This window comes from Vigna angularis, chromosome 3 (assembly GCF_016808095.1).
Source record: "Vigna angularis cultivar LongXiaoDou No.4 chromosome 3, ASM1680809v1, whole genome shotgun sequence".
In the NCBI taxonomy this organism is placed as follows: Eukaryota; Viridiplantae; Streptophyta; class Magnoliopsida; order Fabales; family Fabaceae; genus Vigna; species Vigna angularis.
The window spans coordinates 41821756-41847895 of record NC_068972.1 but is presented as its reverse complement, the minus strand read 5'-3'; the positions used below and the strand labels follow the sequence as shown (position 1 = coordinate 41847895).

Sequence of the window (26140 nt, the reverse complement as noted above, 5' to 3'; positions counted from 1 at the left end):
ACATGTCAAATAGTATTTCTTATGTTTTTTTGTACTTTATAAAAGAAAGAGTTGTGATGCATAAGTTTTATAGATTCTAAGAAAGATATTCATCACTTATTACTGCAACAAGTGCACTGGTGGTTGGTTTTGAAATCAACACAAATCTTTTTACACAATTTTCTTTTTTAACTTTTTGAGTCTATTCACATTCATCTTTTATATTCAGGTTCTCGTTTATAAATCTCATCACACTTATCCTTTCTATTCAAATTCATATTAAAAAATCTACGTAATTTATTTAGCCTAGCTTAGAAAATAAAACAGGTATTCAAGCTTAATAAGTTATTTTAAGTTGAAATTTGGAATGCAAATTGTGTCACCTATTGAGAAAGAGAGTTTATCTTTCATAATAGATTATTTTATCACAAATACCTTTCATAAATTGTAGTTCTTGAAAAATGATCGCTTGTTCCTCCAAAACTAGTTTATTTATTCTGACTTTCTAGACATCTAAAGATCATACGCGGTTATAGAATATGATTACAGAAAGTTTCGTTTTGTAGAGGCATCTTTACTAAAATTACGATTTGATAAGAATTATTCATAAAGTAATGAAAAGTAATTTTATGGATTAAACTAAATCTATAACAATCATTCTATTAAACCAAACCACCCAGTTTTATTAAGTGGACAAAGTACACGATGATAGGAAACAAACATGCTGTACAGAAAAGGAAAGACAAACATTCAGACTTGTTACGTTAGGAAAGGAAATATGCTTCCAATCCTAATGTTACATTAAAGACAAAGAAAACAAACGTTGGAAATGAAAGCCTTATTGATTGTGACGAGGCCAAGGTGGTTGATGCATGAGAGTGAAGGCTTGTTTAGCTGACAGGCAAAATGCCTCTAAGAACGGGCCAACCATCAAGGATAGGCGTGACATCACCGACAAGAGTGTCATCTGTTTGACCTGGAGTGAATTTGATACGCACATACTTGTCTCCTTTGAAAAGGTAAGCTTCAGACTCCACGTGAGAAGCAAAACACGCATCAATTCCACTTTCAAAGATGGTACCATACAGAACAGGAAACCCATCACTGATGTTGCGAATGTTGCCAACAAGCTGCTTCGAATCATAGGCTATTCGAACATACTTATTGCCCTTGAATAAGTAAACTTCTTTTCCTTCTGTTGATCTAAATGCAGAGTCTATGCCATCAGCAAACACCGTGTTTTTTAGGACAGGAAACATTTGAGCAATTGTTGTAGGACCTGCGAGTATCTTGTCATTTGTTGTACCTGGAGCGTAGTCTATGTAGGCACAGAGGTTGCCGGAGAACACATATGCTTCACTCGCTTCAGTGTCAAAGGAACAGTCTATTCCAGGTTCTGCAAATGGCGTTCCTGCAAGTGATGGAAAACCACTACTAATCAAACGCAGACTGGTCAAAATCTTGTCATCAGTTCCTCCGGGAGTGTAATGCAACCGCACGTACATGTTCTTGGCGAAGAAATACACTTCATATTCTATTGATGAACGAAATGCAGCATTGATGTAAGGAGGGTTTGACATTTTTCTTAACAGAAGAAGAGGGAGTAAGGTAGATATAAAGAGTGCAAGAGAGATATATGATTTGATTTCGGGATGCTTGCATTCGTCCCCATGGCACCTATTTATACTGTTGGAGTGAGAATCTTTACTTATAGTATTGGAAACTGCTTTATTTGTACGCAAAGCACACCTGACAAATATTATCTATCGTGTCTCATCGTGTCAAAAAAAAGCATCCTAGTAAAGGTTATCCGTGCTGAATGTCACCTAAGTTTATTATTGTAATATCTAATGGCAAACATGTTGAGATTTTTGGATGTTTTTAATGGCACTTGAGATAAGGTTAAAGCGACGGTAACACTAACCTTAAAAGCCACTAAATTGGAAACGTAAGAAGATGTTATCTAAATTGTGCACGTGCTTTTTGTCATTACATAAACCGTTTGCTGTTTGCCTTTTGCATATTTTATATATATATATATATATATATATATATATATATATATATATATAAAAAAGAGAAGTTTATAATAGAACTAAAATAGGCACAATCTTCACTCACAGACTTAAACTTTCTTAATCACAAATTCACGTATATGCATTAATTCTCTTATCTCAATATATGAGAGGTAAATTACACTACAGAATTTTGAAATCTTAAACTAAAATTAGAACAACATTAATATTAATATAAGAATACACATAATTATCAGTTAAAATATAAAGCCGGTCAAACTTTTCTAAAATATGTAGTTTCACTCTCTTTAAGGACTTATCTGCAAAGTATTGCACAAGAAGTTTGACACAAAAGGCTTGGACACTTCAATCATCCAGTTGTTGTGAATCTGCAAAGAACAGAATTGGTTCAAGATCTCCCTTATCTTGAATCTGAAATTTCATACTGTAGAACTTGTCAACAAGAAAAGCAATCAAGACTTCCATTCAAACAATCAACTTGGAGAGCTACAGAAAAGTTGCAATTGATACACACAGATGTGGGAGGACCTCACAACACTCCATCTCTAAATGGCAGTAGGTATTTCTTGATTTTTATAAATGACTACTCTAGAATGTGTTGGATATATTTTCTTAAATACAAGTCAGAAGTTGCTAGTATATTTTGGAAATTCAAGCAATGGATTGAAACACAAAGTGGTTATAAAATTCAAGCATTGAGATTTGACAACAACAAGGAGTACACTTCAAATCAATTTAATTCTTTTTGTGAAGAAGTGGGAATTGAACACCAACTCACAACACCATATACTCCACAAAAAAATGGAGTCAATGAAAGAAAGAACCGCCCCATTATGGAGATGGCTCGATTTTTAATGTTTGAGAAACATTTGCGAAAAGAGTAGTAGGCTGAAGTTGCACACATTGCAGTCTTCCTTCTTAATAGGCTTCTCACAAAAGTTGTCATAAAGAAAACTCCATATGAAGCCTGGTATGGTTTTAAACCCTCTCTGAAAAATCTCAAAGTATTTGGTTGCTTGTGTTTTGTTTATATTCCACAGATAAAACGAGATAAGTTAGACAACAAAACAGAAGCTGGGATTTTATTCGGGTATAGCTCAAACTCTAAAGCTTATAGAATTTTTCTACCATACACTAGGAAAATTTTAATAAGCAGAGATGTTCATTTCATGGAAAATGATGAATGTGATGAAGAACAAGTAGTTAAATTTCATGATCAAGTTTCAAAATCTCAACTTGATACAAATGAGCTAATTGATGACATTCCAATTAGAGGTATGAGATTAATTTCTGAATATTTACCAAAGATGTATAATGTGGTTGTACTTGAACCAATAGATTTTTGGGAAGCAGAAAAAGGCTCCAAATGGATTACAGCAATGAAAGAAGAACTTTTAATGATTGAAAAAAGTGAAACGTGGAAGTTGGTGAGAAGACCCACAAATAGAAAAGTGATTGGTGTGAAGTAGGTATTTAGAACAAAGTTGAATCCTATTGGCTCAATCAACAAGCATAAAGCCAAACTTGTTGTAAAAGGATATGCTCAAATTTTTGGTGTTGATTTTTTTGACACTTTTGCTCCTGTTGCAAGATTAAACACAATCAAACTTATGCTTGCAATAGATGTACAAAAGGGTTGGAAAGTTTACCAACTTGATATTAAGTGAGTGTTCTTAAATGGTTTGTTACAGGAGGAGATTTATGTTGAACAACCTGAAGGTTTCACTATGAAAGGGAATGAAGAACTTGTGAGAAAATTCAAAGAAGATATGAAGCAAATTTTTTAGATGAAAAATTTAGGGGAAATGACTTATTTTCTAGGAATGGAAATAAATCTAAAAAAAAAGAGAAGTATTCATTTGTCAAAAGAAGTATATTAAAGAAATTCTAAAAAAAACTAAAATGGATGAATGCAAAAGTGTAGATACTCCAATGTGGCAAAAGGAGAAGTTGAGCCAAAAGGATGAAGTCGAACCAGTTGATGAAACCTTTTATAGAAGTCTAGTTGGTTGCTTAATGTACTTAACAACCACTAGACCTGATAACTTACATTCTGTAAGTCTATTATCTAGATTTGCAAATTGTGCAACTGAGACACATCTTATTGCTTCAAAAAGAGTCTTGAGGTATGGGAAAGGAACATTAAATTTTGGAATCAAATTCTGTGCAAGTCAGAATGATACAATGCAAGGATATTCTAACACTGAGTGAGGAGGTTCGCTTGATGATTTGAAGAGCACTTCAGGCTATTGCTTCCTGTTTGGATCATGTGTGTTCTCATGGTGCTGTAAAAATCAAAATATTGTAGCACAATCTACAATGAAGCTGAATTTATTGTAGCCAACACTGCTTAATTCAAGCCTTGTGGTTAAGAAAGATTTTAATTGATTTAAATATGAAGCAAAAAAGATGTACTGAAATATTTGTTGACAATCAAGGTGCTATTTTTATTTCATGCAATCATGTTTTTCATGGAAAAACCAAAAATTTCAATATCAAAATATTCTTTCTCAGATAAGTGCAAAAAAAATATTATTTCTCAGATAAGTGCAAAAAAAAAAAGGTACAGTTAGCTTGACTTATTGCAAATCTAAATTACAACTTGCTTATATATTTACTAAGTCTTTACCAAAAAGCAAGTTTGAATTTCTTAGAGAAAAACTGGAGTTTACAGCAACCAAAGTAAGGAAGAGTGTTAAAGTTGTACTTTAGTTGTAGCAGTTAAGATGTTTGACTATTTCAAACAGCCCGGTCAGTTTTAGATTTTTTAGGAAGTTGTTAAACATGGAATCGTGTCTCATGTATTCCTATTTTCCTACTTTATGCAGTTTGAGTTTTTGGTGTATGTAAAGTGTTTATCAATTCAATAAAAGTGTAGCTTTTACTTAAAAAACCTCCAACATTAAAATTCATATTAAAAAATCTACCTAATTTATTAACTTATTTAGCCTAGCTTAGAAAATAGAAGTATTCAAGCTTAATAAATCAACGTAATTTATTTACTTATTTAGCCTAGCTTAGAAAATAGAACAGGTATCCAAGCTTAATAAGTTATTTTAAGTTGAAATTTGGAATGCAAATTGTGTCCTATAATGCTCACGTCGAAACCTTGTTTGTTGTATAAAATTTGTAATGAATATTACTTTTCTTTCAAAAGTTTCTAATGAATATTACTTGACCAAAAATCAGCATGAACATAAAATAGAAGAATAATGAATTTTTCATTAGAAAATTTATTTCTAAAAACATAATGGTTAGAAGAAGTTTTGTCACATGTTTTACTATGAAAGAAAAATTCTTTCTAAAAACACAATGGTCAGAAGAAGTTTTGTCACATGTTTTACTATGAAGGAATTAATTTTTTTTACCATTGTCTTGGAGTTTGTTTGAGCTCATACAAGTTCTTTTTCAACTAGCAAATAAGACTCTCTTTACCTTTCACAGTAAAACTTTTATGTTGATTCATATAGATATCTTCCTACATGTCACCATGAAGGAATCATGGGGGAAAATATCTCTTCATGCCAAGCCAAGCACAACTCTGATTGAAGACATTTTAACCATGGGGAAAATATCTCTTCAAAGTCAGTTCCCTTGACTAATGTAAAACCTGTGAAAAATATGTACGTGCGATAAAATAGATAATACGTAGTAATATGTATTTAAATTATTATTATGTTAAAATGTGTTGATAGCTTGTTTGGTGTAGGGTCAATCAAGACATGGGAAGCTAACATTTTCTTTTTTATGTGGTTCTATGTTTGAAAGGTGAAACTTGATGTTTGATGGTGCTTTTAAGATTATAATTAATTTTGATTGAGGAATTCATGGGAGGAAGCGTGATAGTCATTCTTAGTTCAAAGTTTGTATGGTGTAAGGGGAGTTAAGCACTCTATTCTTTTTAAAATTGTGTCCTATAATACTTATGTAGAAATCTTGTTTGTTGTATATAAACTGACAAAATCATCAACGAACAAAATTTTCTAAAACGTGTAGTTTCACTGTTTTTAAGGATTATCCAAAGTGTATTGTACAAGTCTTCCAAAATAAAACAGGAACTTTTTAGAAATTTCTGAGGATCTCAGAACTAGCAAAAATTTCTAAAAAAGTATAAAATAAACCCATAACATTTTTAGGAAAGAAAAAGAGAAAAATGATGAAACTAAGAAGAAAAGAGAATGAAAAAATATTTATTTTTATGTGTTTTGGAATGGAGGAAGAACTCTTATTTATAGAACTAGAAAACAAGAATAGAATAGGAAATTTTTTAATTGTTGCACAAAAAAAGGAACGCATTAAACATTTTATTGAACGATGCAAAAGAAAATGAACTTTGGGTAACATTCTTTTGCAATAGTAACGTAATATTTAGCTAATAAAAAAGCATTCTTATATTTCAAGTTTACTTTGAATAAGAAAAGCCTTATTCAAGGAAGTTTTAGATTCAAACAACTTGTCTAATCTCTTCCACAAGTTGTGAGCTAGAGTTTCACCTTATATGATGGTAAATAGATTAATTTATCCATTGCTAGATCAAATCAATAGTTTTTCAATTTATATTCTTCCAGTCTTTGTAAAATTTATCTACTGGTTTGACATCCTGATCCTTTTTTAAGAATCTGTTATTAGATACATAAATACAAAATGAACCGAAGTTCATTTTGGGGCTTTGTTTTAATGTTTTCTGTTTTAGGTCTTTATTGTTTTCTGTTCATCAGAGCACTATATATAGAGCTCTATTTTCTGTTTTATGTTTTGTATGTGTTCTGTTTTACAATCAATGAAAAGCAATAACACTTTAATACACAGAAAGAAATGGGAACCAAGAAATACTTACTTGTCTCTTTGCCCTGATCATTTTCTCCTCTTTCACCACTGCCATCTGAAGCCTCTAAGGCTGCCGGACCACCGTGAGATCGCCACTCTCTGAGACGGAACCCTCTGGAAGCTCTCCGTTCTCTCTCCTGACTTGTGAAGAAGCGCTGGCCACGTCTACATTAGCCATTCATCTGATGGCTTTAATCCTTCCATGGGCCGCCCAATATTGGGCTTCATCACAGTGCACATCACTTTGGCCTCAGTTTAATACTTTTGAAAATTTTCATATTAAATAATTGATAGAATCTAATTTAATCTTGATTTGACACTATCAGTATCTCTCATCTGTTGATCACGTCGTAGCTCCTAATCGAAGTTATGATATCCATTGTTTTTTTAGAAAATTACACATAATAATAAGCGAAAAAATAACCCCATATTAAATCTTTCGCCAATAATTAATATGGAGCACAAAAATATAGGGAGAAATTGAAATCGTTACTGTTTAAGACAATTTTGATTAAGCATAATAATAAAGTGAACTAAAATCATATTATAATGTTACGATATTATTAAATAAACGTAAGTTGTATTATATTATGATAATTTTAATTTTATTTATTTCAAAACTGAAATCATGATAACAGAATTTCAATTCATTTTATTGTAAAACTAAAGTTGTGTTAATTAGTTTATAAAAATATGATTAAGCTTACCAAAATCATCTTAAGCTGTCACATAAATGATTATGACTTAACACGATTTTAACTTATCCACAATAAAATCATTTTAATATGACATAACTTCAGTTAAATCGTTTAAGCCTAACATAATTTTTTTATTTCGAAGTTGTTTCAACTTGCCCATACTAGTCAAAACTCAATTTTTCTTTAAAAGTTGCAAATGTAATTTTATTCTAAAGTTACATCAAAATCATAAAAAAAATCATTTATGACATTTATAAATACTGTTCTGGGTAAGATTAAGGGTTGGGTTAGGCGTAACCTAAACACTACTTTATTGTTGTCATGTGGTCGTCATGACATACCTCAGGAAAAATTATATTAACTGACAAAAGGATAAATACTGTCATCTCGTACTTTTAACAAAATTTAAATATAATGTAAGTTATTATTAAATATTACAATTAAAAAATGATAAAAGTAAGTTTTTTAAAATATATTTGAATTGTCTTTTCTATTTGTTTAATGTGAGAAATACTAAAAAAGAAAGATTTGAATAGAGTAGTAATTCGAAAATTGAATGTCTTTATAGAAAATATATATATTTAAGTATGATTTAAGAAAAATGTAAACCAAATAGAAAACCCCATAATACATATAGAAAAATATATACTTTAATTAAATATAATTAGAAAATTTGTGTAAATCAATTGAACATGTGCTCTATGTGAACCCTTGTAATCAATTACGGTTGCTCTATTCGTAGATGAAACAATGTTTTAATTATGCGGTTAAATATGTTTTTATTACATATATTTATATTATTCGTGATAATTTATTGTATTGAAATTTAAATAAAAGTTGTTTATTTATGATCATAATTATTTTTATTAAATAAAAAAGATGGTATTGCAAAATAAAACGAATACAGGAAAATTGATTTATTTTTACTCATTAATACTGTCTGAGGATTGCACATTTTACCATAGGCGACATAATAGAGATGGATAAAATGAATATTATTACGTTTGTTTGACTTAACCATGTACAATACAAACTTCTGCATCTTACCAAGTTTCTGACATTAAAATCTATGATCCAAGTGCCATGAAATCTCCTACCACAAACCATAGCATAAAATTTTTATTTTCTCTTCCATTGTCTCTCTGTGGGCAACACAGAATAGCAGTCACCAAATACAACATGTGCAGTTATACATGTCTTGAAGATTTCGCAGTTGGTCCTTCTTTTATGATACTCATTGTTTCCCCTGTGGCCTTGGTCTTGAAACCATGTGCTCAGATTTCTGTTCACATTGGAAAAAAGTTTTGAAATACACAAAATGAAGAAATGTTGAAAACAATTTATTTAATTTCATTAGCATTGACTTCTCACAAATTTCATTAGCACTTACTTCAAAAAATTTCTTATCTTATATGTATATAAATTCATGTCCATGTGATTTTATCAAATGTGAAATTTTGTTTGTATCCTAATTGTAAGAGTGTTTTTCCTTATTCAATTTTTCCATTTTCATTCCTTCTATTGATTATTGTTCTGCGCAACAAAATCTTACAGAAAAAAGAAATAAGAAGCAACTGACCTGTTCCGAGTGAGGCAAATATTTCCCATCAAATGTCACTACCACACGATCCTTCCCATCCACTCCTTGAATTTTGTCAACTGAGCAGTAGAAATCTATTGCTGACATGCTAAATATGAGATGAACAAAAAATAATTAGAAAGAAAATCTTCATCTTCATATTTTATATTTATGATAGTAATATTTATTCATTCATATATGTCGTTTGATGAGTATGCCTTGTTTTATCACCTCTAACATTAAACTCAAAATCGTCTAAAAAAATATACTATCAAAATGAATTTTATCATAAGCCTAATATGTTAACTTGGATGGGCATAAAATGAACCAATTTGTTTTCAGAGTGTTACTAGTGAGGAGCATTGGTGTCTTGAAGATATTATGGTTTTGATGATGCTACAAGATGAAAAACGTGAAGACTTTTGTTATATTTATTTAAAAGTATTTTGTAAAATTAATTGTATAGGAATTACTTTGTTGATGTAAGAACTCTTAGAAATTTTTCTGTTTAGAGAGTCTTTGCGCAGATAATCGATTATTTGATATAATAATCGATTATCACGAGCCTATTTGGAAAAGAGTTGCTTGCGCATATAATCGATTATTGCTCAGAATAATCGATTATCACTGTCTGATTTAATATTGCCCAGGTTGCGCAAATAATCGATTATTACTCAGGATAATCGATTATCACTTTCTGAAAACCCCATAATAGACACAAATAATCAAGTATCACTTATGATAATCGATTATCATTGACAGTTGGGAGATGTTTTTTCAGTTTCTGGCCTTACACGAACCTAGGCTTATAAATTGAGGTCTTCACAACTCTTAAAAAGTAACTTTTCATTTGAGAGTATTAGAGTTGTGTGCCTAAGGGAAGCACTCTCTGAGTGAAAAAGAATCTATCCCATTTGAGAATACAGTTTGTCTGAGGAAGTTCTCAAGTGATAGTGTTGCTCTTGTCAAGTCTTGTGAATAGGAGAAGCTCGTGCTTAGTGTGTCTAAGGTCGGAGCGGTTCTCTTCAAGTTGGTTGAGCAGTTTTCTTCTAGCTCGCGCGACTCGCTGATACCTACACAGAGAATGTCTAAGTTCATTGAGTTTTGTTAGAATTATTGGTTGTTGTGTGTATGAGTGTGTGTGTGTGAGTTGTGTTTAAGTGTGTTCCAACCAGAGTGAGTTGGAAAGTAGTTGGTTGATTACTTTCTTTCCTATAAATGTAAGCTATGTTAGAGAAGAGGCAAGCCCTCAAGAAATACATGTTTCTGTATTCATCTTAAGACGGTATCAGAGCGGGTTGATCCCGCACTGGTTTATTCTTTCTCCTTTTTCAGTCATTAGTTGGACATAGCTCCACCATATCAAGCAAAGATTGCCATTGTTCACCTACCCTTTTTCCATTATCAGTTAACAACTTCTTCTTATATATTCAATGTGTCCACTGTACCCGCCACTATTTGCTTCCGTCCGTTGCCTTCCGCCGCCTCCGTCACCGCTGGCCATCGTCTGTCGTCGCCGTAATCATAGTTTCGTTCGATGACCAGCAGATCTGGTTCGCCTTGTCAAGCGCAACCTAACCCTGGTGGTCGCCATCTCGGTCTCGCTTGCACGCGCCGTCATGCGCCGCCTCTCTCCGTTAGATCTCAGGCGTGTACTGTTCACGTGCCGCCCTTCCCTAGTCGGGAGATCACCGCAACACCGCCTTTCTGTTCACCTCACTCTCCTGAGCCTCTTTTGGCCTCTTGTCTTCCCTCTTTACTATTTACGCGTCGTCCTCCTGGAATCCCTCTTTGCTTACTGTTCATATCTCGCTACTGGCCACCATAACAATATTTTAGACACCAGATTTCGACCCTGTTGCCGAAACACATCTCTCTCTGTTTTTCATTTTTTTTAACCACCAATGGCAACTGGCAATATTGTATTATCAGGAAGTCCCACCATCACTTCTGAAAAACTAAATGGGAAAAATTATTTATCTTGGTCTGCAGCCGTCGAAATGTGGTTTCTTGGCCAAGGATATCATGACCATCTTGAACACGATGGAAGTTATGTACCAACTGAGAAAACAGATCAGTGGAAACAAGCAGATTTCCAGTTGTGTGCCCTGTTATGGCAGTCAGTAGAACAAAAATCTTTATATCCCTTAGAGCTTTCAAAACTTGTCACTCTTTTTGGAAGAAAGCTCAAAGCATTTATGCCAACGACATTCAACGTCTTTATGACACGACAAACAAACATGCATCCCTTAGAATGGTAAACCATGATATTATATCTTTTATGGCTGAAGCTCAATCTACTGTTGAAGAACTACGGATGTTTCTAGAAGCAGGATCTTTGGAAGATATCAAGACAAAGTTGGACAAATATTATATGGTGATGATTCTTCGAGCTCTACATCCCGACCTGAATCATATCAGAGATCAACTTCTCACAAGTCATGAAGTCCCTCCTATGGAAACCTTGACCACACACCTTCTTAGGGTTCTGATGCCTCACATTCAGGAAGCTCATGAAGTAGTAGAGCCATCCGCCATGGTTGCCACACGCGGAAGAGGACGTGGCACTAAAGGAGGAGGACGTGGAGGTCGAGGGCGAGGTCCGTACACATACTGCAAAAAGATGGGTCATACCCAAGAGAATTGTTACTTCCTGCATGGTTTTCCTCCCAAAACCGCTAATATCTCTCAGGATACCTCTTCAACTTCTAAGTTTACTAAGGATGAATATTAGGAATATCTACTATTAAAATCCAATAGCATGGCACAAACAACTCCATCCTCAAGTACATCAACAACTAGCATTTCACACTCCCGAAACGATCAAAATTCATGAGTAATTGATTCGGGTGCTTCTGACCATATATCTGGTGATACCTCTTTGTTCTCAACCCTTTCTTTTCAAGAAAAATCTCATTTAATAACCCTTGCAAATGGTTCTAAAGTCTCCTCAAAGGGCATTGGTCATGTCTCCCTGTCACCCTCTCTAAATCTCCAATCTGTCCTATTTGTTCCGAACTGTCCTTTCAATTTGATTTCTTTAAGTCAGTTAACCAAATCGTTAAACTGTTCAATAACCTTTGATAACAAATCTTTTGTTATATAGGAGTGTGGGACCAAGAGACGGATTGGAGAAGGATATGAAGCTGGGGGACTATACCATTTTGGATCTCATCCACATGTGTCGTTTGTTGCAGCTCCTAGTCCAAAACTGTTACATGATCGGTTTGGTCACCCCATTTGTTGAAATTAAAAAAAATGTTTCATGAATTTGGTAGTCTCAATAAATTAGAATGTGAGTCATGTCAACTCGAAAAACATGTTCGATCTTCCTTTCCTAAAAGGTCACAATCAACGTGTGATTCTAGTTTTTTTTGTTATTCATTCTGATATCTAGGGACCTAGTTGTGTTCCCTCATTTGGTGTTAGGTATTTTGTTACATTCATTGATGAATATTCCAGATGCACTTGGGTTTATCTGATGAAAGATCATTCTGAATTGTTATCCCTCTTCACCTCCTTTTTAAATGAAATCAAGAATCAATTTGGTCAAGTCATCAAAGTTCTAAGAAGTGATAATGCCAAAGAATACTTCTCATCCAACTTTTCTGCAGTCTTAAGTTCCCATGGTATACTACATCAGTCCACATGTCCTCATACACCACAACAAAATGATATAACAGAAAGAAAAAACAGACATTTGGTTGAAACTGCCCGTACTCTTTTGCTTAATGCACATATTCCCATCCATCATTGGGGAGATGTCATCTTAACTGCATGTTATCTTATTAATCGGATGCCCTCTTCTTCTCTTGATCATAAGACTCATTTTTCCATTCTTTCTCCCAATAAACCTCTCTTTCACACGTCTCTTCAAGTATTCGGTTGTGTATGTTTTGTTCATGACATGTCTCCCGGACTAGACAAGCTTTTTGCCCGTGCGATCAAATGTGTCTTCTTAGGCTATTCGCGACATCAAAAAGGTTATAGATGTTACTCTCCTAAAACTAAGAAGTACTACATGTCTACAAATGTTACATTCTTTGAACAAACTTCTTACTTCTCTTCATCTGATCAAGAGATTGAGGTCATCCAACAGGTCCTTCCACTTCCAGTGATTGTGTCTAATATTCCCACTATGTCTCCAACTCCGACTATTGATCAAAGTCCCCCTGAACCATCACCCCCAATTACTACACCAGTTGAGAATCCAGCTTCTCCAAAAAATGGTGAATCCTCTCCTTCAGATTCTTCATCACCGTCACTTCCTCCCACAACTTCTGAAGAGGATTTAGGTTGGCCCATTACTATTAGAAAAGGTACACGTTCCACTCGCAACCCACATCCCATTTATAACTTTCTTAGTTATCATCCTTCCTATTGTACTCTTATATCTTCAATGTCTTCTATTGAAATACCCAAAAATGTGAAAGAAGCACTTGATCATCCTGGTTGGAGACAAGCCATGAATGCAGAAATCCAAGCTCTTGAACAAAATCAAACTTGGGAGTTGGTACCTCTTCCACAGGGCAAAAAGGCAGTTGGTTATCGATGGGTGTATGCAATTAAAATTGATTCTAACGGCAAAATTGATCGTCTCAAAGCTCGATTAGTTGCTAAAGGGTATACTCAAGTTTATGGCCTTGATTATTGTGACACTTTCTCTCCCATGGCCAAGATGACTACTATTCGTATATTCTTTGCAATGGCAGCCATTTGTCACTGGTCACTTCATCAACTAGATATCAAAAATGCCTTCCTCCATGGTGATCTTGAGGAAGAAGTTTATATGGAGCAACCTCCAGGGTTTGTTGCTCAAGGGGAGTCTGGACTGGTATGCAAATTGCATCGCTCTCTATATGGCCTCAAGCAGTCACCACGTGCTTGGTTTGGAAAATTCAGCTCTATTGTTCAACTATTTGGTCTAAAACGAAGTGAAACAGATCATTCAGTTTTTTACCGTCATACATCTCTCGGGAAATGTGTTTACCTAATAATATATGTTGATCATATAGTCATCACAAGAAATGATATTGTTGGAATATCTCAACTGAAGAAACACCTACATAGTCATTTCCAAACCAAAGATCTTGGAAGCCTCAAATACTTCTTGGGTATTGAAGTAGCTCTGTCAAAAGATGGAATTGTAGTTTCTCAAAGGAAGTATGCTCTTGATATATTACAAGAGACAGGTATGATTGATTGTAGATCAGTAAACAGTCCTATGGACCCAAATCAGAAATTAATTCCAAACGAAGGTGAATTATTCTCCAATCCAGAGAGATACAGAAGACTGGTTGGAAAACTGATTTATCTCACTATTACAAGGTCAGATCTATCTTTTGCAATTGGAGTGGTTAGTCAATTCATGCAGGCTCCATGTCTTAGCCACTGGAATGCTATCATTCGTATTCTAAGATACCTTAAAAAGGCTCTCGGGCAAGGGTTGTTATATGAAGATAGAGGAAGCATTCAAGTCTCTGGATACTGTGATGCAGATTGGCCAGGCTCACCTATTGATAGATGGTCCACTAGTGGATATTGTGTTCTCCTAGGAGGAAACATCATTTCATTGAAGAGCAAGAAACAAAATGTAATAGCTCGATCAGTTGAAGCTGAATATAAGGCTATGGCATCACTAACAAGTGAACTTATATGGGTGAAACAGTTTCTTCAAGAGCTCAACTTCTGCAACATTCAGACTATGAAGATGTATTGCGATAACCAAGTTGCTCTCCACATTGCATCAAATCCAGTATTTCACGAGAGAACCAAATACATAAAAATTGACTGTCATTTTGTTCGAGAAAAATTGTTGACCAAAGAAATTTGTACTGAGTTTGTTGAGTCAAATGACCAACTTGCAGATATGTTAACTAAGACCTTAAGAGGTCCTCAAATTGAGTTCATTTGTTCCAAGCTTGATACATGCAATTTGTATGCTCCAGCTTGAGGGGGAGTGTTAGAATTATTGTTTGTTGTGTGTGAGTTGTGTGTGGGAGCTGTGTGTATGAGTTGTGTGTGAGTTGTGTTTAAGTGTTGTGTATGAGCTGTGTGTGAGTTGTGTTTAAGTGTGTTCCAACCAGAGTGAGTTGGAAAGTAGTGTGGTTGATTATTTTCTTTCCTATAAATGTAAGTTATGTTAGAGAAGAGGCAAGCCCTCAAGAAATACATGTTTCTGTATTCATCTTAAGAAGTTTATCTTGTTCCACTATAAACAAGTTTAAGCCCAATGAATTCACTCCAAAACTTATCAAATGCATCTTCTCTTCTTCCAACAAAACCTGTTATATTTAGTTATCTTCATTTGAGATTGAAATCTAAATGAGATATCAGGATTCAGGACTGGTTTATTCACAAATTCATTTGTCATCTATTACGTTGAGAAATTTGCACACATGAATCTCACTATGAGATTTTCAGTCCACAGGCTCTACTTGCACACCAAATATATCTTACGTTATGCTTATTTGCACACTAAATTTCCACACTTACTTATCAATGGAAGCTTATTGTAACATTCCTATGCAAACATTGTCCTCAAATATCACAATGTCGTTGCATAACACACTTGGTATTCCTTTAAAAGCAGAACTGCTACAACTTATCACCTTGCCTGCAGGTTGCGGTGCAACTGAGGCTCCTCCATTTCTGACTTCACATTGTAATCAATTATAAAACATAATATTTGAGACAGAACTAGTACTTATTTTCCTTGCTCTATAATTTGAGACAGAAAACACAATATGCTATAAGCAGGGTGTTTGCTGAGGATTCTGCAAGACCTTGACACTTGTTCCCTCATTCAAAAATCAATCACAAACATCTAGCAAGCCTTAGATGAAGAGTTTGAATCACTTATACCAGTAAGAAGAAAACACAAACTTTCCAAAAATTAGGATGTCTTTGTCTGTCTTGTCTGAAATCCTCCTAGAACTCCATAAATCAACAAATCATTTTATAATATGATACTTCCCTTAGCCCTAGGTTTCTGAACTTTACTGTACAAGAGGATTTAAAATGACATCCATTTATTGAGATTTTAAGACTTAGACTATTGCTACATAATTTCTTCTTCAGACAAATTTTCCCCCTATTTTGCTGGAGTAGAAGCAAGCAGCAAATATGAGGATTTTTTGAATTTCTTAAATTAAGAAAAAACAATTATGTCACATATATTTATTGATCTTACATACATGATCCTAAAAGTCTAGACACCCTGACCTCTTGAATCCTGAAAACAATTGTCGGGTTTTTAAGTATTAAATCTTCAATTATTGGTGGTAAAAATTGTTGGACCGTGATTTCAAACAGGAAACCCTGATCATAGGACTATCTAATGTTTCAATTGAAGATTCCCTATAAGCTTTTCTGCAGTTTGTCCAAGTTTCACAGCAAAGAAGCCTTGCTTTATCACCTTGCATCAGCACATGCTTAGTGCACATTTAGGTTCATAGCTTAATACGAAAAGATGTATATAACCAACTGCAAGATCAGAAAATAAAACCAGGTTTTAACAGCAATAGTTTATATTTAATGGAGATGGAGAAATTAATTTGGACTGGTACCAAGTATCAAAACCCAAATGTTCATCATTTCCTTAAATTAATATACTTTTTTTTTCTCATCGGTGAACTTTAAAGCAGAATGATCCAGAAAACATGATATAATCAACAGCATCAACTCAAGTGATGTAAAGTAAAACACCAAACAAAAACACCTTCAGTATGCAAGAGAAATTTATCATTGTATAATTGAAACTTACATCCCATCACCAAACTCCTCATTGATTATCTCTTTGATGCTCTCCCCAAAATGCATTACAGCTTCATTCAACCTGTGAAATAGATCATCAACATAACTGTTGGGCACCTTGAAACAAAGACCAGAAAAACGAGACACAGAAGAACCAGAGATAAACTCCCAAACTGAATTATTCACTATTGGCTGTAAAAGACAATGTTTACAAAGCAAAAAACTTCCTTTCACACAGGGTATTATTCCCTGTCACCAAAGTCAAAGACTTTCAATACCAAAAAGAAGAACCCTAACACCTCACAAAGGTAAACTATTATAGACTTTCTGAGAAAGTTTCTCCCCAAAACAACTAGCTACATAACCTCTTTTATCTCTAAATTACTTTCTATAATACATATTTCTCCCTCTCTCAATATTTCCCTTCCTAACAATAACCAAACAAATTAAGTATATAAAAAAGGCTGTTGATATAATGCACTATACATGTCAGAATATGTGAATTTATTGCACAATTAATATAGCAATTATGTGTAATCCTACAATTATGTGTAATCCCTAAAATTAAGGGATTAGGATTAGTAATTATTGGGCAGATTTCCTTTTAATAAGATCAGGTATTATTGGGTAGATATCTCCTGATTTAGAGACTTTATTTCAGGAGATTTTTTACCTTAATTAGACAATAGTTTGTGATAGGTTCTTGGGATCAAGAACCTATGGAAAAACACTCGAATACACACAAAGGCAATTTATCTGAATTATACAGCCTCCTTTTATTGAAAAGAATGAAAAGAATCAACAAGAATGGTGATACAACGTAACCCGAGAGCTTAACCTCCCTCCAAAGAACTACAAGAGTTCCCGCCAAACAATAACACTCCAAAACTACCCTCTCACCAACCAACCCACCCCTTTTATACTGACTTACCTAACTGCCTTGGCAGTTAGACTGGGTAATGTTTCTCTTTCTACTAAATACAATTAGTTCCCTAACAGTTTGTTTCTTTTTAAACACCTATGTATTATTTCAAAAGCATGAATGAGAGAATAATTAATTCCAGCATCCTACTACTGTTTTACAACATGGTATCAGAGCTCTAGGTTTTTCCTGGAGCCCTGGTCTTTGTTTTTTGTCTCACGGCCTTCATTGCCGTTCCTCAACTATTGCTGGCCTTCATTGCCATTCTCGTCCAAAAAAAAAAAGGGGCAGCCTTAATTGCTGCTGCTATTCTTTTCGCTGTGTTAACCTAACATCCGATTACAATGTCTGGTGCTACATCAAGTAGAGAAGTCTCTAGTCCTTCACACAAAAATAGAGAACTCCAAGGTCTCCGAGCATCATACAGATTGGATGGAAAATATTTTCTCAAATGGTCCCAATTTGTTAGAACCTATCTCAAGGGAAAAGGATGCCTGGTTCATCTCCTTGAAAATGGTCCAAGCATGGAGGATCCAGCATTTGCAGCTGGGATGAAAAAGATTCCATGATTATGTCTTGGTTGTGGGACTCCATGGAAGCTACCATCAGCGACACTTGTATGTTTCTTAATACAGCTAAAGATATTTGGGACTCCATAAACCGCACATATTCTAAAGCCAATGATGCTGCCCAAGTATATGAAATCAAAATAAAAACTGCAGCCACAAAACAGGGAAGCAGAGGAATCACAGAATATGCGGCACTGTTGCAGAATCTATGGCAGGAACTTGATCACTACAGAGTTTTTGAAATGAAGTGTGCTGAGGATGCAATCCTCTTGAAGAATTTCATAGAGAACGATCGTGTGTATGATTTTCTTGCAGGACTAAATCCTGAATTAGATCAGGTTAGAGTGCAAATTCTAGGGAGAAAGGATACTCCTTCACTAGAAGAAACCATCTCTATTGTTCGTGCAGAAGAAAGTCGGAGGAGTGTAATGCTTGAGTCTCAACCAATAGATGGGTCAGCTCTACTTACCAAACCTGAACTGGTGCAGAAAGGAAATGAGCAAATTCCTAATTCTCTATGGAAAGGAAACAAAGATAATTTATGGTGCACCTATTGTCAAAAACCGAGACACACAAGGGAGAAATGTTGGAAATTGCATGGCAAACCTCCAGGAAAGGAGTGGGTGAATCGTGGAGGACAACAAAAGTCCCAAGTGCACATAACACAAACAGAGATTAAAGAATCTCCAGCAGTAGACAATTTCAATATGGAAGAAATAAAGAAATTGAAGAAGCTATTGGGGAATATGGAGGAACCCTCTCGATCATGTTCTCTTGTTTTCTCAGGTAAAACTTCTTGTATGAATACCTCATATAATGTGAACTCTTGGATTGTGGATTCGGGAGCTACAGATCATATGACACATTTATTCCACTTGTTTCATTCTTATACACCCTCACCAAGTAATAGAAAAATTATTGTTGCAAATGGGTCAGTAGCTACTATTGCAGGATATGGTAATATCCAAGTAAACCCCAACCTTATGCTTAAAAACGTTCTCCATGTTCCCAAACTCTCAGCCAGTCTTCTCTCCATAAAGAAACTAACCTCTGATCTCAATTGTTCTGCAATGTTTTCCCCATCTCTATGTGTTTTTCAGGAACAAGACTCAGGGAGGAGGATTGGACTTGCTAAAGAAAAAGATGGTCTTTACTACTTGGAAGTATCTCAAGAATCCCAAACCAACCAAGCAAAATCCCTTCACAGTATAACAAATAAGGATGAACTATGGTTGTATCACTATCGTCTAGGACATCCATCATTTAAGGTGCTAAATTTTATGTTTCCTCATTTGTATGAAAACTTAGATATCTCAAAACTTCATTGTGAAACTTGTGAGTTAGCGAAGCATACTCGTGCTTTTTTTCCCAACAGCAATAATAGAAGCTCTCAACCTTTTCAATTGATTCATAGTGATATATGGGGACCGTCTACAGTACCAAATATTTCTGGGGCCCGCTGGTTTGTAACATTTATTGATGATTGCACTAGGGTTACTTGGCTCTATTTGCTTAAACAAAAATCCGATGTCAGCACTATCATTCCCATATTTCACTCAATGATTAGAACTCAATTTGGAGTTAATATTAAAAGGTTTAGGACTGATAATGCTAGAGATTATTTCAACCAAACCATATCCTCGTATTTCCAATCTAATGGGATCATCCATGACTCTTCATGTGTTTATACCCCACAACAAAATGGAGTGGCAGAAAGGAAAAATGGGCATTTACTCAATATAACTCGGGCTCTTCTTTTTCAAGGGAATGTTCCAAAAAATTATTGGGGAGAAGCTGTTCTTACTGCATCATATCTTATTAATAGACTTCCCTCTCATGGCCTAAGTAATAAGAGTCCAATAGAAGTCCTAAATAATTTCTTTCCTCACTTTAAGAAATCAAATGGACTGATTCCTAGAATATTTGGATGTACAGCCTTTGCACATGTCCTTGTTCAAGCTAGAGATAAACTGGATCCCAGGGCTGTTAAATGTATTTTTTTAGGATATTCAGCCACACAAAAAGGGTATAAATGTTATGATCCTATTATTAAAAAATGGTATATCTCAGCTGATGTTACTTTTCTTGAAACTAAACCTTTTTTTAACAAAACCAATCCTACAGAACAATGTCTAGAAGACCCTTATGAAAATGTTGAGTTCTTAACTCTGCCATATATCACAACCAACAGATCTGAGCCTCCAACTATACAACATAATTATGAACGAGGATCAGAAGCTATGGATACAGATTTCCCCATTGAAGCAACTCGAATAGAAGCTGACAATCCTCCGAGATTTAACAAGGTTTACACCATGAGAAAGCAAATTCCAGAGATGATGCAAGTCCATGAATCCAATCCAAGTTCTGCACCAGGAAATGAAGAAATATGTGAACCAGAAAATGAGATTGACCTTCCAATAGCCCTCCGAAAAGGTACAAGAAATTGCACTAAAAAACCTCTCTATCCTCTCTCAAATTATGTTTCTTATGATAGATTATCAGCTAACCATAAAAGCTTTATGGTAAACTTGAATTCTGTGGTTATACCAAATAATATTACTGAAGCACTAACAAAGAAAGAGTGGAGAGATGCTATGCAAGTGGAAATGACAGCATTAGAGAAGAATAACACTTGGGAAATTGTGGATAAACCCAAAGAAAAGAATATCGTTGACTGTAAGTGGATATTCACAGTAAAATATAATGCTGATGGGTCACTTGAACGATACAAAACAAGATTGGTGGCCAAAGGATACACTCATGCATATGGAATAGACTATGAAGAGACGTTTGCACCAGTTGCTAAAATGAATACTCTAAGGATTCTTCTATCCTTAGCTGCTCATTTTGATTGGAAACTACTACAGTATGATGTTAAAAATGCCTTTCTTCATGGAGACCTAGAGGAAGAAATCTACATGAATATCCCACAGGGGGTTGAAGGAGATAGACAAAATAAGGTGTGCAGACTTCAGAAGGCACTATATGGACTGAAACAATCTCCTAGAGCATGGTTTGGGAGGTTCTTAAAAGTTATGAAGGGATTTGGCTACAAACAAATCCAAGGAGACCACATGTTGTTCATAAAACATTCAGAAAAGGGGAAGGTAACAGTTCTTTTGGTGTATGTGGATGATATTATAGTAACTAGGAATGATGAAAAAGAAAAGGAAAAATTGAAACAAAGACTAGTCCAAGAATTTGATCTCAAAGAGCTTGGAAAACTGAAATATTTTCTAGGAATTGAAGTAGCATACTCTACCCAAGGAATCTTTATATCCCAACAAAAATACATAACCGATTTGTTGGCTGAGACAAAGACTATTGGATGCAGACCCGCAACAACTCCAATGGACCCCAATCACAAGCTGAGTAAATCTGGAGATGAACCAGAAGTAGAAAAAAGAATGTACCAGAGGTTGGTTGGAAAATTAATATATTTGGCGCATACCTGACCAGATATTGCCCATTCGGTAAGTGTAATAAGTCAGTTTATGCATGAACCAAAGGAGTCTCACCTTCAAGCTGCCTACAGGATTCTATATTACTTAAAAGGCACTCCCGGAAAGGGAATCCTATTCAAGAAGAATGAAAAATTGAACCTTGAAGCCTACACCGACGCAGACTATGCAGGATCTCTAATTGATAGAAGATCGACTACTGGATATTGTACTTTCCTGGGTGGAAATTTAGTAACTTGGAGAAGTAAAAAACAGAATGTAGTGTCTAGATCATCAGCTGAATCAGAGTTCAGAGCACTTGCTCAAGGAATATGTGAATTATTATGGATAAAAATTATTCTGGATGATTTGAAAGTTGATTTGAAGGGTCCCATGAAACTGTACTGTGATAATAAATCAGCAATAGAAATTGCACATAATCCGGTTCAACATGACCGGACAAAACACGTTGAAATAGATAGACACTTCATTAAAGAAAAAGTAGACGAAGGTCTATTATGCATGGCGTATGTCCCATCCAGGCAACAAGTAGCTGATGTGTTAACAAAAGGTCTCAATAGCCCTATCTTCCAAGATCTTATAAGCAAGCTGGGAATGACCAATATCTATTCCTCAACTTGAGGGGGGGTGTCAGAATATATGAATTTATTGCACAATTAATATAGCAATTATGTGTAATCCTACAATTATGTGTAATCCCTAAAATTAAGGGATTAGGATTAGTAATTATTGGGCAGATTTCCTTTTATTAAGATCAGGTATTATTGGGTAGATATCTCCTGATTTAGAGACTTTATTTCAAGAGATTTTTTACCTTAATTAGACAATAGTTTGTTTCTTTTTAAACACCTATGTATTGTTTCAAAAGCATGAATGAGAGAATAATTAATTCCAGCATCCTACTACTGTTTTACAACACATGTTCCCAGCATTAGAATCCGCAAAACACATTACAAAAGAACAACTATGTACATTCATGTCAATCACAAGACATCCATGACGGTATAAAATGACGTTTGCATCTCTCACTGACAAAGTCACATCTAAATAATAATTCATAATGCCCTGTTAACAGGACCAACTCCCACAACCATTTGGCAATTTCACCAAAGACAAGACAACAGATGCACGTTTACTTCACAACAGCTTGATCATCAACACAGACACTTAAGAGAAGAAGGCCAAACCTTACAATTTTCCATCTAAGAATAATGTCTTCACACTGGCTGCATTCATATAAATTAAACGGTAGCTTGCACTTCTAACACCCCATCACCAGTATAAAAGATTTTTCCACTGTCATTCAATAAATTATGTTTTGACACACTATTAACAACTAGCAACCTGAAATGATTGAGTGAATATTAAAACAAGCTTTAATTAATCATTTAGTTCGTCAAATTTCGTAATCATGCGAATGCTGATCCACAAGTTCTAATTGCACTATTTGGGTGTCCTTCAAGTCTTACCCAATCAATGCCCACCATCCTAATTCCATCCAATATTTAAACATTTGGTAGAATCCAATGGGCCCAATTGGAATATGAAGAACCAAAATTGTATAATGGTGATAACCTCCCACTCAACATGCAATTAAGCCTAAAAAAGTAATTAATGAATTGGTTCATGTTTATACTCCCAATAACTCATTTCACCATACACAACAGATACACTTTTCCACTACAAATTCAAGTAAAATTCCCACCTTTTACACAGACAACAGCTACACAGCTCTAGTAATCACAAATGAGAAATGGGGTGGGAGAGGAGGAGGCACCTAAAGACAGTGGGTCTTGGATTGAGTCATGATTATACTTCAAATAACCCATTTCACCTCACACAACAGATACACTTTTCCTCCACAATTTCAAGTAAAAATCCAACCTTTTTCCACAGAAAATAGTCCAATAGAAATAACAAACAATACCTATAAACAGTGGGGTCTTGGATAAGACTGGGATCGTAAGATCTCAAAGGGGGTCTCATCATCTCCCGCATAAGGTATTCGGTCAGGTCGGGCAGCGCCTCCCGCAGACGAGGGGCAGTGTCGGGTTTGAGCTGAGCCTGTCTCCGGAGAAGCTGAGCAACATAGACATTGGTGAGCCCTGTCTCCTTCGCTAATTGATTGTATGACTTCCCACTCTCACGCTTCACAGCTTGCAGACTTGCCACTGTGCTTTCTTTGTTCTGCTCCATCTCACACCGCAAACAGGGACACACACTGATCTTCGGATTCAACTACATGGTCGTCTAATCATGTTATATATGCCAAATAGTTAAGTTTTATTGTGGGCGTAAATTATTTGCTTTTCCAAAGGCAAAATCACCACTTTGCGATTTAATTTTTGTATTGTCAATAAATAGATTTGCTTACAGCTTAATGATAAATTGATCTGTGTTTTTTTTTTAAAGAAACATGATATTATTGTTTATTCAATAACAAATAGATGTATTATTATTTTTTATACTAAATATTTTAAAAAAATTATAATTATATATATTTAAAATTAGAATACCAAATAAAATTATCGAATAATCAAAATATTTATCAAGTTTGCAAATATTAATAAAACAAAGTTCATGAATTTAAAAAATATTCTTAAAAAATTATAAAAAAAAGTATACAAGTTTAAGAATATTTTAAATGTTTTTTACTTTATTTTTTAAATTTTAATTAATTTTCTTTATAAACTAATAAAAGTTATAATACACTAATTGAATCAAATAAAAAATAAAGATTGAACTAAAAATAATTAAAATTATGTAGATTTTTCATTTTTAAAATTTAATTTATGTTAGATAGTGTCAGAATCATTAAAAATACATCCAAAACCCCTCTGAACGGACACCAGGTGTCAAGCAACAAGGATTTGGAAATTAGATAGTGGAAGGCAGGTGTCGGTAGATGAGTGGACGTTCGTTTTGACGGGGGAAACAAAACTGATTTTTAGAAATTCCCGTCACACTCTCTGCATACACCCTTCTTCCCCAAACTCTGAAATTCTCATTTTCTCCTACTTCTCACTAAAAGCTCTCCCTTCTCTCTACCAAAACTCACCCTTTCTTTTCTCCGATCATCGTTCAGGCACCGTGGAAGTACTTCCGGCGTCCTGAGCTTCAGTTTGAACCGAGCCGTTTCGAGTTCTGAACTGGTAAGTTCTTTTCTAGTTAGTCGTTCGTTCTCTGGTACATGCAAACCAAGTTCCGGTTGCATGGGTTCATATTCTCATTCTGAACCATCTTGGTTTGTTGTTTAATTTTAGTTTGAGGAGTTGATTGAGCATTGAGGGTAGAAGAATTATAGTCAGACAAACTGTATTCTATCTCTAGGACGATCGTTCACACCCAAAGGTAAGGGAAGATTATATGATTTAATTTGTATGATGTTTGAATGGTATGTCCGTTTGTTGAGTTGATGAATTATATGAAGTATGATTATTTGCTATGTTATGGGTGTTTGATCTTATGAAAATTGATTATGATATGAATGTATAAAGTTATGAAACTATATGTTAAGAAATGAATTTGAATATAAATGATTCTGATATAAAATGTCTATATGAAAGAGTACTTCGTCACCGAATGGTCATCGACCGTTTGGTATTTCATAGTGAATTTGGTTAGACTTGGATTCTTTCATCTGGGAAGAATCTTAGTTGAGGACGATCGTCTTCATTTCGAAATATTGTGCATGAACGATCGTTCTGAGTAGTGTTTGGTCTTTCACCAAACGATCGTCTGAATGGTGTTTGGTCTTACACTAAGCGATCTTCTGAGTAGTGATTGGTCTTTCACCAAGCGATCGTCTGAATGGTGCTTGGTCTTACACCAAGCGATCTTCTGAGTAGTGCTTGGTCTTTCACCAAGCGATCTTCTGAGTAGTGTTTGGTCTTTCACCAAGCGATCGTCTGAATGGTGCTTGGTCTTACACCAAGCGATCTTCTGAGTGGTGGTTGGTCTTACACCAAGCGATCGTTTGAATGGTGCTTGGTCTTACACCAAGCGATCGTCTAGGTAGTGCTTGGTCTTACACCAAGCGATCGTCTCATTCCTTTTATAATATATCTTGATGAAAATAGTGTTCGTCCAACTTCAATAGAATTTCCCTCTAACGTGTTCGGTCATTGACTGACATTAGGTTTCTTTATGTGAATTCTTCTAAGTATGGTTCTTTAAATGTCTTAACGTGTCTACATTATTGGTTCCGGCCTAGAGCCTTAGTACTTGACATGGTCTTTTCGGTGTTCGGTTAGAACTTGCAAGAGTTAGTTCATTTAATTGACTCACCTTTTAAGTAATGATCGTTCGTTC

The 26140-nt window shown here is 34.8% G+C and overlaps 2 protein-coding genes across 2 annotated transcripts; both read right to left on the bottom strand.

The window, feature by feature from the left end:
- Positions 1–644: 644 nt before the first annotated feature.
- LOC108318857 (albumin-2) lies at positions 645–7012 on the bottom strand (the record flags this gene model as incomplete). The annotated part of the gene is made up of 2 exons (XM_052875487.1): positions 645–1513; positions 6853–7012. Coding segments are annotated over 2 exons (804 nt in total), but the record flags the coding sequence as incomplete, so codon positions are not given.
- Positions 7013–8514: 1502 nt separating this feature from the next.
- LOC108326340 (cyanate hydratase) lies at positions 8515–24084 on the bottom strand. The gene is made up of 4 exons (XM_017559795.2): positions 23757–24084; positions 16885–16956; positions 9120–9228; positions 8515–8822 (listed from the first exon to the last, which is right to left on the bottom strand). The coding sequence occupies exons 1-4, from the start codon at positions 24023–24025 to the stop codon at positions 8775–8777; spliced, it is 498 nt and encodes a 165-aa protein (XP_017415284.1). The 5' UTR covers positions 24026–24084; the 3' UTR covers positions 8515–8774.
- Between the last annotated feature and the right edge of the window lie 2056 nt (positions 24085–26140).